Source organism: Sinohyriopsis cumingii, chromosome 16 (assembly GCF_028554795.1).
Source record: "Sinohyriopsis cumingii isolate HCF-2022 chromosome 16, ASM2855479v2, whole genome shotgun sequence".
Classification (NCBI taxonomy): Eukaryota; Metazoa; Mollusca; class Bivalvia; order Unionida; family Unionidae; genus Sinohyriopsis; species Sinohyriopsis cumingii.
The window spans coordinates 75,116,077-75,133,267 of record NC_142976.1 but is presented as its reverse complement, the minus strand read 5'-3'; the positions used below and the strand labels follow the sequence as shown (position 1 = coordinate 75,133,267).

General features: G+C 34.9%; 2 protein-coding genes across 3 annotated transcripts; one reads left to right on the top strand and one right to left on the bottom strand.

The window, feature by feature from the left end:
• Positions 1–605: 605 nt before the first annotated feature.
• Positions 606–4,975, bottom strand: LOC149780803 (uncharacterized). Its single transcript, XM_089936419.1, has 5 exons — positions 4,848–4,975; positions 4,434–4,552; positions 1,896–1,979; positions 1,437–1,571; positions 606–870 (listed from the first exon to the last, which is right to left on the bottom strand). The coding sequence occupies exons 1-5, from the start codon at positions 4,857–4,859 to the stop codon at positions 687–689; spliced, it is 534 nt and encodes a 177-aa protein (XP_089792545.1). The 5' UTR covers positions 4,860–4,975; the 3' UTR covers positions 606–686.
• Positions 4,976–5,895: 920 nt separating this feature from the next.
• Positions 5,896–12,192, top strand: LOC149780802 (uncharacterized). 2 transcript variants are annotated; one of them, XM_089936417.1, is made up of 5 exons: positions 5,896–6,082; positions 8,267–8,400; positions 8,851–8,940; positions 9,701–9,847; positions 11,236–12,192. In XM_089936417.1, exons 1-5 carry the CDS (start codon positions 6,065–6,067, stop codon positions 11,459–11,461), a joined length of 615 nt encoding a protein of 204 aa, XP_089792543.1. In that variant the 5' UTR covers positions 5,896–6,064; the 3' UTR covers positions 11,462–12,192. The 2 variants fall into 2 exon arrangements, with proteins under 2 accessions (XP_089792543.1, XP_089792544.1); XM_089936418.1 differs by having other exon boundaries at positions 5,900–6,082; positions 9,713–9,847.
• Positions 12,193–17,191: the final 4,999 nt, after the last annotated feature.

Sequence of the window (17,191 nt, the reverse complement as noted above, 5' to 3'; positions counted from 1 at the left end):
AACAAATATTCATTGTGCCACTTTAGTGAATGTCGCATAGACGAGGAAAACAAGACTGGAAGGTTCTAATAAGACATATTCTAGTCGTTAAGAAATGCAGGAAGTCAAGGAGGAAAGCAAACTGAGACGATTTCTCCAGGTACTCCATTTCAGGACTGAGTATGTGTATTTTGCAAAAGTGTGGGAATTCTCTTCACTGTCAGTCAAACATGAATTATTGTTTTCCTTGTAAACCACTCTATGTATATGGGCTTAAACAGATGTATGAAATGAAAACCCTGCCTAACGTCCACCCGGTTTCAAAACCAAACCGCAAAAGTAACCTCAAATTCAAGGAACAGAAGTAAATTGCCATTTTTTAAGACTTCATTATTAGGACCACATAATAATAAGGTCATTGTTCCAAAATCCCGTGTGTGTCCATATTATCGAAGTTGTGCTGTATCTGTAAATGGCAGAACAAAATACGGCTTGCATTATATATAAAAGAGTAGGACAAAGTGAGCGAGTATGTCTGCGTACAAAGGAATTGGAATCTGTGTTAGCGGTGGAGGAAGCCTGGCAAAGTCTTGAATGGGCAGACATGGTAAAATGAGAAAAAGCAGTTCACAAGACACGCGGATTTATTCACAATTTACGGAAATGAGATATAATGACTGTATGAGTATGCATACACTCTAGGGTAACTAACAAACAGCTAAAGTACAGACGCAAGATTTGGGAATTTTCACTTTGATGAGTCTGAAGACTCCTGCTTCTGAGTTATCCTTGACACAATAAGACCAGACATATTCAAAGACGTACTTTTCCTTACAGAGAAACTTCCTGTCCGGGATCCAGGGGACACCACTCCAGTTCTGGCAGGCGTCTCTGTAGAGTACACAATAAGCTAGGTATGAATGTCTATGTGTAACAATATACAACTCTTGATCTATATGTCTGTTCCATATCCATCTACCTGCTTACCCACCGATACAAACATGCCCATCTCAGAGGTTTTATTTTACCTATCCTTGGGCACAATTCCATTAAAACATCTAATAAAAAAATTTAATTTTATTTTTAGATTATTATAGCAACCGACAGAAACAGAGCAGGTCACGAGAATATATTTCCGTCAATGACGCCACATCATTTTGTAATCTATGAATGGCAATCTCGTCTGACTTACTATTAAGCAGGCAATGAAATCCAGCATATCATTCAGCTGATTTGTATTTAGTCCTAATGTGTTTTTTTCTCCCTGCTATTCTAATGTACGTCACACTCGATTTTGTCACTTTTGTTACAAGCAACCGATTGAGCTTTAAACAGACCGTTATCAAATATATACAATCTATCATTTCACTGACATATAATCGATAAATAAAAAGTATGCTAAATCGATGACGTTATGTGATACAATTGAAGTAACATTTATTGTGTGTTTTACTTACGTGCTACACATAGTGAAGGACACGGATTGTATGATCCAGCATTTGTACTCGCGTTCGTAAGGAATTCCCCAGAAAATGGCCGACACTGTCTTACTGGGGCATACGTCAAAGAAGTACCTCCCAAGTTCGTAAGGTCTATAATAAAATATATGAAGGTTTGAAAGTGCGTCGTATCTTTACGGATGAAACTTGTTTACCTTTCCTTTACATCCACAACTAACTAAAAGAGCATTGAGTTTAAATCAAATATAATAGTATCATCTATCATTATAATGTTGTCACTCATTTTGGGTTAATACACCTATTTCTGTGTTTAATGTTATTCAAGTAGAGTACCTCATTGCTTTAAAAAAGGATAATAAGAACATCAATAACAGCAAAATATGCAATTATTTTAGACAGATTAGAAAGCCTAATTATCTGTCCTTTAAAATCGATAACATTCATATAATCACTTACATAATTTCCTCTGCTGTCATATTCTTCACAAGATCTGCAAGGTCGGGTCTTGAAGCAATTGCCTTCTCGTACCCCTTTCTCGCACTGTAAATAATAATAATAATAATAATAATAATAATAGTAATAATGTGCTTGGTTTTGGATTTTTTACGTAGCATTAACAAAATCCAAAAATAATAGTTCATCGGCGTTCTTGTCCATAATTTTTGACTCGTGGAAAGGATGTAGAAACATATTTTCATATAAAAACAAATTCTTAAAAATGACAAAATATGCGCTCTACTTTTTATAGTGTGTGATTGTGTGATTTGGACATTTTAACGTAACTTTATCATTTTTTCAGTCATATCGCTACGATGTCTGCAGTGTGGCAGTTGTATAGTGATGTCTAGCACTGGGGCATCATATCGCAGACATGTAACATGATGTCACACCCAATCACATTATCCTGACACCAGGCCGACCAGTCCCAACACTAATCTCTTAATGCTGAGCGCCAAGCAAGGTAGCTGTTAGTACCATTTTTGTAAGTCTTTGGTATGACTCGGCCGTGGATCGAACCCACGACCTCTCGCATCCGAGGCTTACAGCTTAATCCATTAAAATCTTCAACTTCCCCAACGCGATCAAATAAACATGCAAATTACCTACCTAATAATAATAATGAGAGGGATCAGTTCAATACTTTGAGCAATGAGTGCGGCAAGCTATCCCAGCACACAAGCAAGTGATACAGTCGCATTTTAGAAAAGAAGTACAAAAGAGATAGAAAACATCCTGTTGGATTTCCAGATCCAGACAGACCACAGGACAAAACATCGGAAACAAGTCATGGTACTGTTTGACAAGGAGAGGAGCCTGAGCAAGATCTGGAGAGATTATATAATAAACCGCAGGAGACCCGCCGTAGCATTGCGTGAAAAGGAGTAACATAAATCATTTCACACTAGAGCAACAGGAACAATAATCATTAGAAAAATGCATATGCACCGACAGACCCTCGCTATATATATTGTAAAATTAATATAATTTGTCTCAAATGACCTTGACCTGTAATTATTTGATCTCAATCCAAGTCAGCTTGAGGCGTGAATACTTTACTCTCCATGCAATGGAAAGCTTCTATCCTATTCAGCTGTATGCTTGTGTGTATGTGTGTCTAACAAAATTTCACTTTCTTACAGTCAGCAGTGAGCTTTGACCTATAGGATTAAACTGATTATGAACTACTGTTGTCTGAGTGTAGTCATCAATGTCATGTTAAGTAAAACTTAGTACATGTAATGGCTAGATATTATGCATAAAGCAAGAAAGCAGTTCACTGCCACCGACTTTGACCTTTTATCCATCGATTTCATACTTAATAGATAAATGTCATTCCTCTTGCGCAATGCAATTTTGAAGTTGCTACAAACTGTGTGCTATAAGCTTGAAGAAAGCGACATGTGGTACTTAACATGGCAGTTTCAGCCCCAGTAGCAGTGACCTCTGGCCGCAGGATCAGAGGACCAATGTGGGGTGCCCCATAATCGAACGAAAATCAAATTACAATGCCGACTCCAGTGAGCTTGGCTTTTCATCTCTCGGTCTCAAAATTAAGCGTGAGCTATCTCGGCATATGTATCGGTCTATAAAGATTTGTCTAAAAAGAGCTAGGTAAGCGTTAGCATGCGCAAAGGAAAATCACATCAGAACAAAATAAAGTTCTATTTCTAAAACCACCGTACCAATTTCGATGTGATCACTAGGATTAATGCCTTAAAATTAATAGGCAGCCTCTAATGCCTGGGAATAGCACTAACAGCAAACTAATTACATAAAGCAGCTCTACAAGAAACAGAAAGTCTATTGCAGAAGGTCCTTTTGATTTAGAGCCACAAAGAGGTGGTTTGAACTCAATGAAAATACCAGCCAGAAACGCCATTCAAAACAACAACAACAACAACAACAACAACAACAACAACAACAACAATAATAATAATAATAATAATAATAATAATAATAATAATGATAATAATAATAAAAATAATAATAATAATAATAATAATAATAATAATAATAATAATAATAATAATAATATTATTATTATTATTAGTAGTAGTAGTAGTAGTAATAATAATATAACTACATTAACAAATGCTACCATTGCACCGCTCCGGTGGCCTAGTGGTTAGAGCTTCCGCCTCGGATGCAGGAGGTCGTGGGTTCGATCCCCGGCCGAGTCATACCAGAGACTTAAAAAATGGTACTAACAGCTGCCTCGCTTGGCTTTCAGCATTAAGAGGTTAGTGTTAGGACTGGTCGGACTGGGTGGGACATCATGCTACATGTCTGCGGCATGATGCCCCAGTGCTAGACATCACTATAAAATGCCACATTGCAGACATCGTAGCGATATGACTGAAAAATTGTTAAAGCTACGTTAAAAATCAAAAATCACATCACGCTACCATTGCAGAAGCAACAAGAGTAATTATAATGCAACGAACTGGACCGTTTTACTGATGGCATTGAATTTTGAAGAGTAGCTGTACTAACCTTACAAAGGCATCGGCATCCTTCTCAGTGATGGTCGTTTCCCTCATACAAACGTTGGAATTATCGATAGCTGGCTTTGTCAGCCCCTGCGTCGCCAGAACAAGTAGTGCCAAGCAAAACTATATTTGAAAACTCAGATTAATAATAATAATAAGAAGAAGAAGAAGAATAACAATAACAATATCAATAATAATAATAATAATAATAATAATAATAACTTCTACTCTTGTTTCTGCTCTGATTGCAATTGCTGCAATCGCAGTTCATCATTCTTCTTCTTCTTCTTCTTATTATTATTATTGTTATTATTATTATTATTATTGTTATTATTATAGAGGTGATAAGATATCTTACAAATATAACAATATCACCAAGTAGTAAAAAATAAAACCTTAACTTCGAAATGATAATTACCATGACGTCCATATCTGCAAATAAATGAGGAATCTAAATTATATCTTCGTTATCAGCCTTCTTGATTCATTTAAGAACTAAATTAGTTATTTCCTTTTCCTCGCATCTGGACACGATTACAAATCAATTGTCTCTACAGTAACGCCAAAACGCAATTCATCGAGAACAGTTCTGATTGGATGAAAATCCACAAATCACGACTTAACTTATCCATCCTTATCCATGTTCAGTCATGCAAGCTATCGACAAGAATATAAACAAATTATATTGGGCACGTACATTAACGCATCTTGTTTATTTACGATAAAAGAAAGACCAATTGCGTTGTTTTTGTGCAGGCAAGTAAACTCCGTAATCTAGAGTCTGCAGAATAAGGAAAATTGTTTCCCATAACATTACACTATTATTTACTTACATCACGTTATCATTGCATCCATCCATCCATCCATCCATCCATCCATCCATACATACATACATACATGCATACATGTTTCCGATAAAATTACACTATTATTTACTTACATCACGTTATCATTGCATACATACATACATACATACATACATACATACATACATACATAAAGTACGTTATAATCACAAACACACACACACACAGATACACAGATATATATATATATATATATATATATATATATATATATATATATATATATATATATATATATATATATATATATATATATATATATATATATATATATATATATATATATATATATATATATATATATATATATATATATATATATATAAAGTAACGTAACGCAAAGTGTATAGGTGTCACGTTTCATCTACCTACGTTTCAACAACCACGTAAGTTATTGTTGTTTAGGGTTTTGCTCCATTCTTAGCTCATGATAATCCTTACATGGCGGTCAAAATAATTGGTCGAGTAGGAACCCAGGACAAACCGGTACGACCAACCGACACCAAGTACGTAGATTATAATGGTCGCGTACGTGCATTTAATATGGATGTCAAATGTTGTCTAGCAAAAGTTAAAGGGGCGAATAAGGATGTAAACCAATGAGATGATCGTCAATGATAAACAACTACGAATCCTATTTACACGAATGGACATAAATAAAGGGTGTCAATCAAAAGAATTTCTAAAGAATGATGCAATTTCCTACTTTACAGAGTTATTTATAAAGCTTCCTAACTGACGATACTGCAATTTTAAGACAAATTCGAAGATGGTCTTACAACGTTTGGTAAGTAAGGATATATTTTGTACTTAACTCTAATTATGAAGGATTTTCTATTCCACAAGTATACTTTTTCATATAAAACAGAATATTTATTTATTTATTCATTTATTTATTTATTTTTTATTTATTTATTTATTTATTTATTTTTACTTTTTGTACTCATTGCAGATTGAATAAAACTCAGGGAAAATTTTACGCTTTTATCAAAGGTAAAACTTTGCATAAGCAAAGGTCACAAAAGAAATCACAAATCTTTGTTTGGATAACATAAAACAGGGCATGACTAAAAGTAAAGTACTGTTACTATTTCAACTACAAATATTTAAAAAAAATGCATTCAAACATTATTATATCTTATCCTACATTCCACGGCTAAACTTGCTTACATATATATTCAAAAGCAAAGAACTTGTGTTTTACCGATAAAATCTACAAATGGTAAAGGGTTTTATACACGTTCTATAATTAATTAGTAAAGATTCAAATATTTTAGAAGCAATTAAACTCTACAGTAACGGGAGTAATTAATATGTGAGGCAATATCATTAGTTACCTTTCTTTGATATTACTTTAAAGTTAATGCAAACAGACATTTTGGGTTCCATGTTATCTTTTTTGAACACAAATACACAAACACAAGAGTTATAGCTGACCAGGATGCTACCCCATAGTTACCTAAATATACACATTGTGTTTGATTTTTTTTTTGTTATTTTTGGTGGTGGTGATGTGTGTGTGTGTGTGCGTGTGCATGTGTGTGCGTGTGCGTGCGTACGTGTGTGTGTGTGTGTGTGTGTGCGCGCGCGTGTGTTTGATTTGGAATTTTAGCGTAGCTTATAAAATTTCAATCGTATCGCTGCTATGTCTGCAGTGTGACAGTTTATAACGATGTCTAGCACTGGGGCATCATGCTGCAGACATGTAGCTTGATGTCCTCACAGTGACATTATTCTAACACTAGACCGACCAATCCTAACACTAGCCTCTTAATGCTGAGCGCAAAGCATCTGTTAGATCATATTTATAAGTCTTTGGTATGACTCGACCGGGGTTCGAACCCGTTACCGATTTGTTATATATATATATATATATATATATATATATATATATATATATATATATATATATATATATATATATATATATATATATATATATATATATATATATAACGATAGAAAAGTATTTACTAGTCAGACAAGCACGTCACATAAACCTTAAAAAATGTCACCCAGTTAAAAAGAAGCAAACAGCGCGTGTGTGTGCGCGTGTGTGTCTGTGTGTGTTAAGGAGTTGTTTCATTGATCAGACGATAAACGAATGTTTTACACGCTCTCTTCCAATAATTCACTTCCAAAAAATTAAATGGCGTTCTAGTCATACACCAGTACCCTTAGATCAGTAACTAAGTAAATGCTATCGAGACACTAATACCTTACCGCATCCCCACCCTAACTACTACTTTGTAATCTTAGAGACACAATAGTATTCACCCGTATTTTACAATGATATAGACAACTTACAATACGGTAATAATGAAGATAAATTAGGAAATATAATACCATTGATCTATATATGTTAGTGCACAAAGTGCTCGTTTATCTTGCAAGTATAATTTCTGTTGGAACATAATATCAAGCGTCACAAGGCATCAAGGGAAATCTTGAATTTTTGCATGTGAAAATGTAAGGATATATTTTTAGATAGAAAATATTTGAACAACATATGAAAAAATAATTCAATAACTATTTCATATCGCTGACATTTCAAAAAGTAATAAAGTTCGAATATTTTTTAATTTTTATTTCAGCTCAGGAAAAATAAAGTTATGTTAATAATTACAAGTAAAAGTCCCTTTCTAGAGATTCTTCAGGACCTGTTATCGATTTGCATAATTACAAATGGCGGCTGTTACGATAAATGTATGTAGCATTTTATTGTATATTTAGATAAAAAAGAATATTGGGTAAGTCAAAGAAAATATCATTTCTTGCTGCAACATTTGGAAAAACAAAGAAAAGTAATAGATTGTATTTCTTTGAAACAATGTATTTAATGACAAAGTCCCACAATACTCCAAAAGTCCCAATCCCACAATACTCCAAAAGTCCCAATATCCTGAAATACAAGGGCTCATTATTGTTGTTATTATTATTATTATTATTATTATTATTATCAACTAATCAGATTATCGAACTGACACTAGTCGGACTACTTTTATGGCCTGCAGTGCCCGCGCAAGAGTGTACCGATGCCGTGCCGGAAGACGTACTTCTTGAAGCAGAATTTCTTCCCGTTGATGCAAACACTTTTTATCTCGAGTAAGTATGAGTAGTTACTTATTTGTTCATTTTTGTAACCTTTATGTCTTTCTAGAAAACGAGAGTCGTCACATTATCTCAATTTTTTATGTACAAGCGTTTAATGTAAAAGTTTTAGACTACTGTCCCCTCCCCCAATTTCGTTTTTGTTATCTTATGTTACCACTAATAAGTACTCTGTGACGAAAGAACATAACCTAACTGTTCGATTGTTTAATTAAGACATCCCTACTTATGTAAGACAATTAAAGACATAACGTTTGGAGGCGAAGAGATATTATGTGTTTTATACGTGACACTGAAATGATTATCCTCAGACAAGAACCAAGGGTTTCGGACTTTTAATGGTAATAATTGTAGCTGTATGATTGATGCCGGTATCATCTCGTTCGTGATTACATTTGCATGCGTAATGTGATATGTAAATCTTTTCTTCATCATGATATCAAGGAGAACAGTCATAGGTTTGGTGTCGGAGCTACCGGCTGCAGTGAAAGAGTCAATCACATCCTTACAAAACGAGACTGAGGCAACACTGAGGTAGGTCAAACCATACCCTTTCATAAGTTCTTCAATACATACATACATACATACATACATACATACATACATACATACATACATACGTACGTACGTACGTACGTACATACATACCTACATACATACATACATACATACGTGTCGTATGTACATACTTAAAACATTTGAGGAAAATTTAATTCGGAAGATTAGAGAACGTTGTGTAATATCTTGTGGAAAATCTAGAAGGTCACATCCGTTGTCTGGAGCATCTATAAGGTCACATCCGTTGTATGGAAAATCTAGAAGGTCACATCCGTTGTATGGAACATGTATAAGGTCACGTCCGTTGTATAGAAACTCTAGAAGGTCACATCCGTTGTCTGGTTTTATGTATAAGGTCACATCCGTTCAAACCAATGATTGAAAAATACCGATGCAGATGTTTTAGCGTTGAAAAAAGGCAATATCTATGACAATTCTATGACAAACGCTTACAAAAATAAAAGACACTATTTTTAATAGCCTTAACATGAGAATGACTAGTATGCAAAGAAAGGAGTATGGAAATTTGTTTATAGACATTACCAAACGTAACAATAATTAACGAGTTTTCATTATTATTTTTTTCTTCAGGAGTATAACAACAGTCTCTGCACATTTATAATTTTATGTATTATTTGAAGGGAATACCGTTTCAAAATCTCTCACTTACACTTCTTTTAGCTACTTAATATATGTAGTACACGATTTTAAAAATATGAATTTAATTCTCTTTTAGCGACGTTTTCAGTTTGAAGGAGTACTATTACGATGTATGCCCATCCTACAGCTTTGTGCTTCCAAGAAAATGGTGGTACTTCTACTACAACAACAAGACGATGAAGTGCTTCTCTCTGCAGCCTCTTTACCTTTCATGGTGCAGAACGTAAGTTTATCCGATTAGACCGTTCTTTTTAGCGAATCATGGTTGCACAGTAGATAACATGATAGCTTTGTGTCTAGAAAGTGCGGGTGAGATCGTAGCCACATCAATAGCCCGTATGAACACACAGTTTATCCGTTCTTTAAACTTACATGAATATTCCTTTATGATTGTATTTGCCTTATGTTTGCCCGCATGTCCTTCTGAGTATACCTGTCCGTTCATCTACTTAGTTTTCTTCATGTACTGCAAGTTTACCATTTCCATATTATCTGGCACAGATTTTCTTTTACTAAGTGTGACAGTCTGTATGTCTCAGATATTAGACAGTGCCCTCTGATATACGTCATTTGGTTATTTATCAGTTCTAGCTGGCTGGTCCCCGTCCGTCTTTGGTTTTGTCTAGGTAATATTTCCCTGCGTGTTGAAAGTATTACGTAATCAACTTGTATTTTTCAAAAGTTGCCTGTGATACCCGTAAAGCAGTTGGCATAGTTCTTGCCTAACATTTTCCCTTTAATTTTTTTTCTAAAAATAAATAGACCAATATATGTGTTTGTAATCTTTATCAGGGCATCTATCTACAAAAATATTTCTCGATTTTCTACACAAAAGAAATTGGTGATAAGGGGGGTCTCCTTAAGAGTATGTCTGAAGTAAGTTATGTCAGATATTTCAGTCATTTAGAGACAAATAACCTGAAATCGGCAAGGGCACCTGAATGGCCGAAGTTAATAACACACCAATGCAGAACAATATCATCTTCTTGTGTTGGTGTAGGCGGGGAATACAGGCACACGACATGGATTAAACAAAACCAATTTAAAGGTATCATGTGCCGCTGAAGATTAAAAGAATATTCATGCTTACAATATATCATTTCGCCTACTTCTCCTGCCACTTGGCACTACGTTATTTTATTTAAAACTTTCTTTCTTTGCGCTAGCAAAACAATAAACTCAATAAGCTGTGTTTCCTTCCTTTTAGAAAACTAATTCTTGTTACAACAATTGATTTTGAAATCAATTATGATATTCTGCGAAGTTGTTGGCAAAGTATGTCAGGACGGTTTTTACCCATTTTAATACCACTGAGGCACCTTAAAATAACATAGACTAAGAATAATACTTGGAACAAAATAGGTCACCTGCATGAAAGTCTTTTGCTCTCTTTTCGTTATTTCAACCTTATTGCAAAGATCAATTGGTGATGCAAGGGGTTTCTCTGCAGGTAAAAATATATAAAGAAACTGTTGGGCCCGTTATGTGAATGTTGGTAACTTGCAAAAGCACAGGTTTATTTATCTCGGTGCAGATTTTTCGTTAAGATTCTATTAGTTGTGAATTTTTGTAACAACATTATAACATTATTTTTTTAAAAATTAATTGCAGACGTTACTGCCGTTGGAGCAACGTCTCTCTGTATTATTGGTGGTACCGATGTGTTCCTGAGTGGCGCTACCACTATTTCTGGGCTGTCTGTGTTGATCAGAATGCCAATTGGTCGATCCGTTATCTAAAACGAAGACTGCCCACGTTCTGCAACTGCAAGCGCTACTACAAGTATTCACTGGAAATGTGCAAAGTCACCAATAATGTTCTTACTGACCCCAACTGAGGGATAAATTGGAAAAATTCGAAAGTGTACTTTTCCTATAAAATTTATCATTCCGTATCCTCATTGTTATAATAAAGTGAATTGTACTATTCCATACACGACAGTTCTGATGAACGATTATGTTCCGAAATGAAAATTAATGTCACGACATACATGTTTCACTGTCCTTCACATGTTGAAATGAAATCTAACTTAGCTTAATCTCTCCACGAATATCGCTGTCTTTACTATTCCTCCGAACAAGCTTACAGGGCGTGTAACAAGTGTTTATATAATAGTAAATAAACATAATTATAGAATATCTAACGCGCTAGGTAAAGCCATTTTTTGTTGTGCATTGAGACTGTAAAAAACTCTATCTTTAGGAAGTACACATGAAAAAATTCACCTGATATTCATTATTATTCGTGTTCAGTTTATATCTATCTATATCAGTGTTCCAAGAGGTAATATCCGTATATTATATTCATCTTGTATCACTATGCCTTCTGACATGATGAAACGTCTATTCCTGTCTATACTACATAGATTATACTATCTTTTTCGATATTAATACCCGATACATTTCATCGTGTTGTACGTACAAAACCAATGCTAACACACAAATTTACCAAACAAATATACTTAATGTGCATATATTTTCTTGTTCATCGCTATAGCTATATGTGAGACCGTTGTTAGGTGACCAAATGTATTATCCTTCGCGAAATAAAGAATATTATTATTATTAATTCCTTCATTCGTTCATTCTTCTCGACAACCGCAGTTCTAAAGAGCACTTCAAGTTAGAAAGGCCTAAATACAATCAAAACAGTAATGTCAAATGCAGATAATGAAACTGACAAATACCTCATGTATTATTAACATCCCAAACGCAATGTTTAACGATCAATGCTTAGTCATATACCGTACAACACCCCATATTATCAAATCAACACGTAGTGTTTAAAGACCAATACCCCAAATTTACGTTCCAACACTACGTGTGCTGCGATTAACATCCAATCATCTACTATGCAATACCCTCAACAAGCCGTGTGTAGTTACCTGCTGTCTAGTAACTATATGTACATCTAAAAGATTTATATATATAAAACAGTTCCAATACCTCAGAACTTGTCGGTTTCTGTAAATTTGCATCTATTACAATGGTTATAAATTGCTTTATTCATTTAGTAACTTAATTCCGTGCCTGTACACAGGTCCGGTAGCCTACTGGTTAGAACGTCCGCATCAAATGCGGGAGATCGTGGGTTCAAACCATGGTCGAGTCATACCAAAGACTTATAAAAATGGAACTAACAGCTGCCTCGCTTGGCTCTCAGCATTAAGAGGTTAATGTTATCAATCTTTGGCCTGTGGGACATGATGCTACATGTCCGCGGCATGATGCTCAGCATAAAGAGGTTAATATTAGGACTGTTTGGCCTGTGGGACATGATGCTACATGTCCGCGGCATGATGCTCAGCATAAAGAGGTTAATATTAGGACTGTTTGGCCTGTGGGACATGATGCTACATGTCCGCGGCATGATGCTCAGCATAAAGAGGTTAATATTAGGACTGTTTGGCCTGTAGGACATGATGCTACATGTCCGCGGCATGATGCTCAGCATAAAGGGGTTAATATTAGGACTGTTTGGCCTGTGGGACATGATGCTACATGTCCGCGGCATGATGCTCAGCATAAAGAGGTTAATATTAGGACTGTTTGGCCTGTGGGACATGATGCTACATGTCCGCGGCATGATGCTCAGCATAAAGAGGTTAATATTAGGACTGTTTGGCCTGTAGGACATGATGCTACATGTCCGCGGCATGATGCTCAGCATAAAGAGGTTAATATTAGGACTGTTTGGCCTGTGGGACATGATGCTACATGTCTGCGGCACGATGCTCAGCATTAAGAGGTTAATGTTAGGACTGTTTGGCCTGTAGGACATGATGCAACATGTCTGCGGCATGATGCTCAGCATTAAGAAGTTAATGTGCTAGACATCACTTTAAACGGCCACACTGAAGACATCGTAGCGATATGACAGAAATATTGTTAAAGCTACGTTAAAAATCAAAATCGCACACACACACACACACACACACGGAACTGTCCGCGAATTTGGAACAGACTTGATAAAAATCACGAACCATTGGGCAAAAATAACGTAAACTAATTTTATTGCAAAACTTCAGAAACTGTCACGAACTTTACCGGAGACTGATAACAAATCGGGTTTTCGTTTCACAAATTTGGACTTTAAAAATGTAGCACTAAAATTCCAAAATGTATAAACTGGAAAGTGGACGTTCAAAAAGTGCAAAATAATACAAATTCAAGTGAGAAATTGACATATTTTCAACTTTGTTTTACAAACATAAAATAAACAATTCATGGAATTAAGAAAAACTGAAAAATGTCGGGACAAATATAAAATTTGAAAAACTATTGTACAAAGTTTACAGATTAAAATAAAAAATATTAACATCGTTTAAACATTATAAAAGATATAAAATGTTAAAACTTCACGCTCATTTCAGTGTGCAACGCCCCATACGTTTTGATCATCGAGAAGGGTTGTGTGGCAAATATCTACTATTCATCACCCGATATTTACTATCCACCTTGCCATTTGTGTATCCCTAAATGTGTGTTTGACTATCTTAACTATACTAAACATACAAATAAGGACTATATATATATATATATATATATATATATATATATATATATATATATATATATATATATATATATATATATATATATATATATATATATATATATAGACACACACACACACACACACAAGAGCCTTGGTTTATTTTCCTGAATACGAACCACATAGAGATTTCAATACACGTCACAATAGTCTATTTTCTTCTTCATTTTCACTGTTCATCTTATTTTTCTGTTTCTTCATTGGTATGGTAACTTTCCTTTCTTCACAACCAAATTTTAAAGAGTTATCATTTCAAGTTCCAGCCGTTAACGCAGCTGACTTCATTGCAGATTTAATATTGTCAATGTTAGCAAAATCGAAACGACAGCGACGCTTAAGATGAAGATCGTTTGAGACGAGTCTTCACTCAGGCCGGTTTAAAATCTCGTGAGTGGATATAGTTTAGAACACGTGCAGAATTAAATTCTTCGAAAAATCGAATGATGAGGTTTACATAAGCAAAACAAAATCTTTCCACATGGCACACGTTTCACATTCAAGAGGCATCGTAAAGCAGATCTTTTTAACGAGAATCAATTTCATAAGTACAAACAAATTTTCTTCCAGATTTGCAAACAATCCGATGAGCCTGGCAATGTCATCATTGCTGCTTACATAAGAGCCAATATCTGTTTAAAATAAATTCTGTTTTAACATTTTGGAGATCAAGTCCTTTAAATTTACACCAACTTTTGTATGAACATCGATCGCCAAGGAGGTTATCAATCACACATCGAAAACGAACGCTTTGGGACCTTGAATCGACAAACATCCAGACCTGTGCGTATTGCCAGTACCAGTACTGAGTCAAAATGACAACTTTATACTAAAAATACAGTCATTCTCTAAACTATAGTTCCAGACATGTGGTCAGCTTAGTTGTCTTAATGATGAATCAATTAAAACTGGCACTGAATAAAGTAAGTCCAAACTCTTTCATCTTTTACCATAATAATAACCAGCTTTTTATATCGGCTTTGTCCCAATACATGGCTGTGAAGAATTTTAGAGGAACAACTACAGAAGATGTTAAATATTTCTAAACATATTGAAAATAACACATTATAGTGTGTACATTTTTGAGATTCTTCTAGAAGTACCAGGTGCGTTCTTTGACCATTATCCTATGGCACCTGTTAGATGGAATCATCTATCGTAAACATGTCAGAACTTCTAAAGCAACTGGGTGCAGAGGGGAAACGGGTTAAACTAACTGCACCAAAATTGTTATGCACGTTCGATGACAAATTAAATTTTGTGATTCACTGCATACATCTAAAGTTGTAACTGGAAGTAGGACTACAATTTTCAAAATATATACAGATCAGTTTTGATTAAATAACATCCGCGGCTAAAATCTAACATAGCGATTAATACAAATTAAAGACAGAAATCCGTTAATTATTCTGAGAAGGAACTTTCAACTGATGAATAACAGCATATTTAGATCTGTACAAACTCTCTGTGTTCTCGGCGATCATGAAGTAGATCCTGAATATTCTTTTTTAAACTGCTCATGTATTTTTAATGCAATTCATCGCCACATTGATGGCATAAGTTGCGATATCGGGGACTTTATATCACGTGAAGTTTCATGCCTGTCATAGTCTTTCACATGAGCCAGCATTTTTATGCTTTGCAAAAGTTTAGAAGTCGAGACATGATTCTGAGTCTGAGCTTCACTTGAATCTTGATACCTTCTCTGTAAATACATTATCTCAATTCCAGTAGTAGATTCTGAATGTGATCTTTTAAACTAGGGATTTACAGGAATATCTTTATGAATGAAATACTAGCACGTTTGCCGAATGTAATCTGTTGGTAAATCATATCGAAGAAATTCAGTCATTACCTCACCACACATCACAAGTTGTGAAAGAGTCTCGTGCTTTAAAATAGTTTGTTATTCTATTAGTCTGTAACCCATTACTGAACTTTGTTTCATGGAATTGTAAGTATCACTGCAGTGTTGTAGGTAGAAGTCATGACATCCAGACTCTGACAAGATCTGGGTAACAGTTGACCAGCGTCTGGCCATTTAAACATTTCAACATTAACCAGCCTTATTTTACAGCAGTCATACACCAGTGGTTGCCAGGTATGTGTCTTAAGGGATGCAATTATCCTTTGCCTTATAATTAAACATGTAAAGGTTCTCTGTAAATGTCTAGAAAGTTAAACCACACATTCTCTCTGCTATATATCCATGAGAATAAAAATCATAACCACAAAAGGAAGGTAATGACAGCATGAAGACCATCTGGTATGATCCAGGAAAGTTCAGTCTTTATTCTTACTCGAGTTTCATACCATAGCTGAAACACTGTAATTGATCTCTTTGTTCCAAGTAGGCAAACCTTGCTCGGGCTAAGGATTTTGGAGTGGGAAAACCATCCAGATATTTTGGTCAGTTTCTGAACGTATTCAATCAATATTCAAAATCACAATAGTCAGAGAAGCCACGGTAACTAGCTTTCGATGGTCGGGTTTAAAGGTCGTGCTGTATTGCTGATGTCACGTTAATAAATCTTTGTACCCATTTGGGTAAATCTGTGTATGAATTCTTGAGTGTTCATATTTCTTTATGTTCAAAAGTTGTGCCTTGAGAGATCGTAAAATTCATCGTTATCATGTTTGTTTAGTCATTATAGCTCTGAAATGAATAGTAAAATTTATTCATTTCTTTTTGTTGAATTTCTTTGTCCAATAAAGAGAGTTGCAGATATTTTGCCAAGTACCAAGTGAACGTATAGGAATTAAATGTATTTAACATCTAGCCAATAATTTTCTTCATGGGTGGTTCAGCCCGGAGAAAGTGCAGACCCACTATTGTACATTTTTGCAACCAATCACGTATCATATGTCTAAAAGCGAACTCCCAAAAGCAGAAAATAGACGTCAAGTATTACCTTTCTAAAATCTGTCAATGTCTGAACTTACATGACCTGCTGCCATCTGTCAACCAGTATTATATACCTATAATGCTCAACGACAAATGTTACATAATATTAAG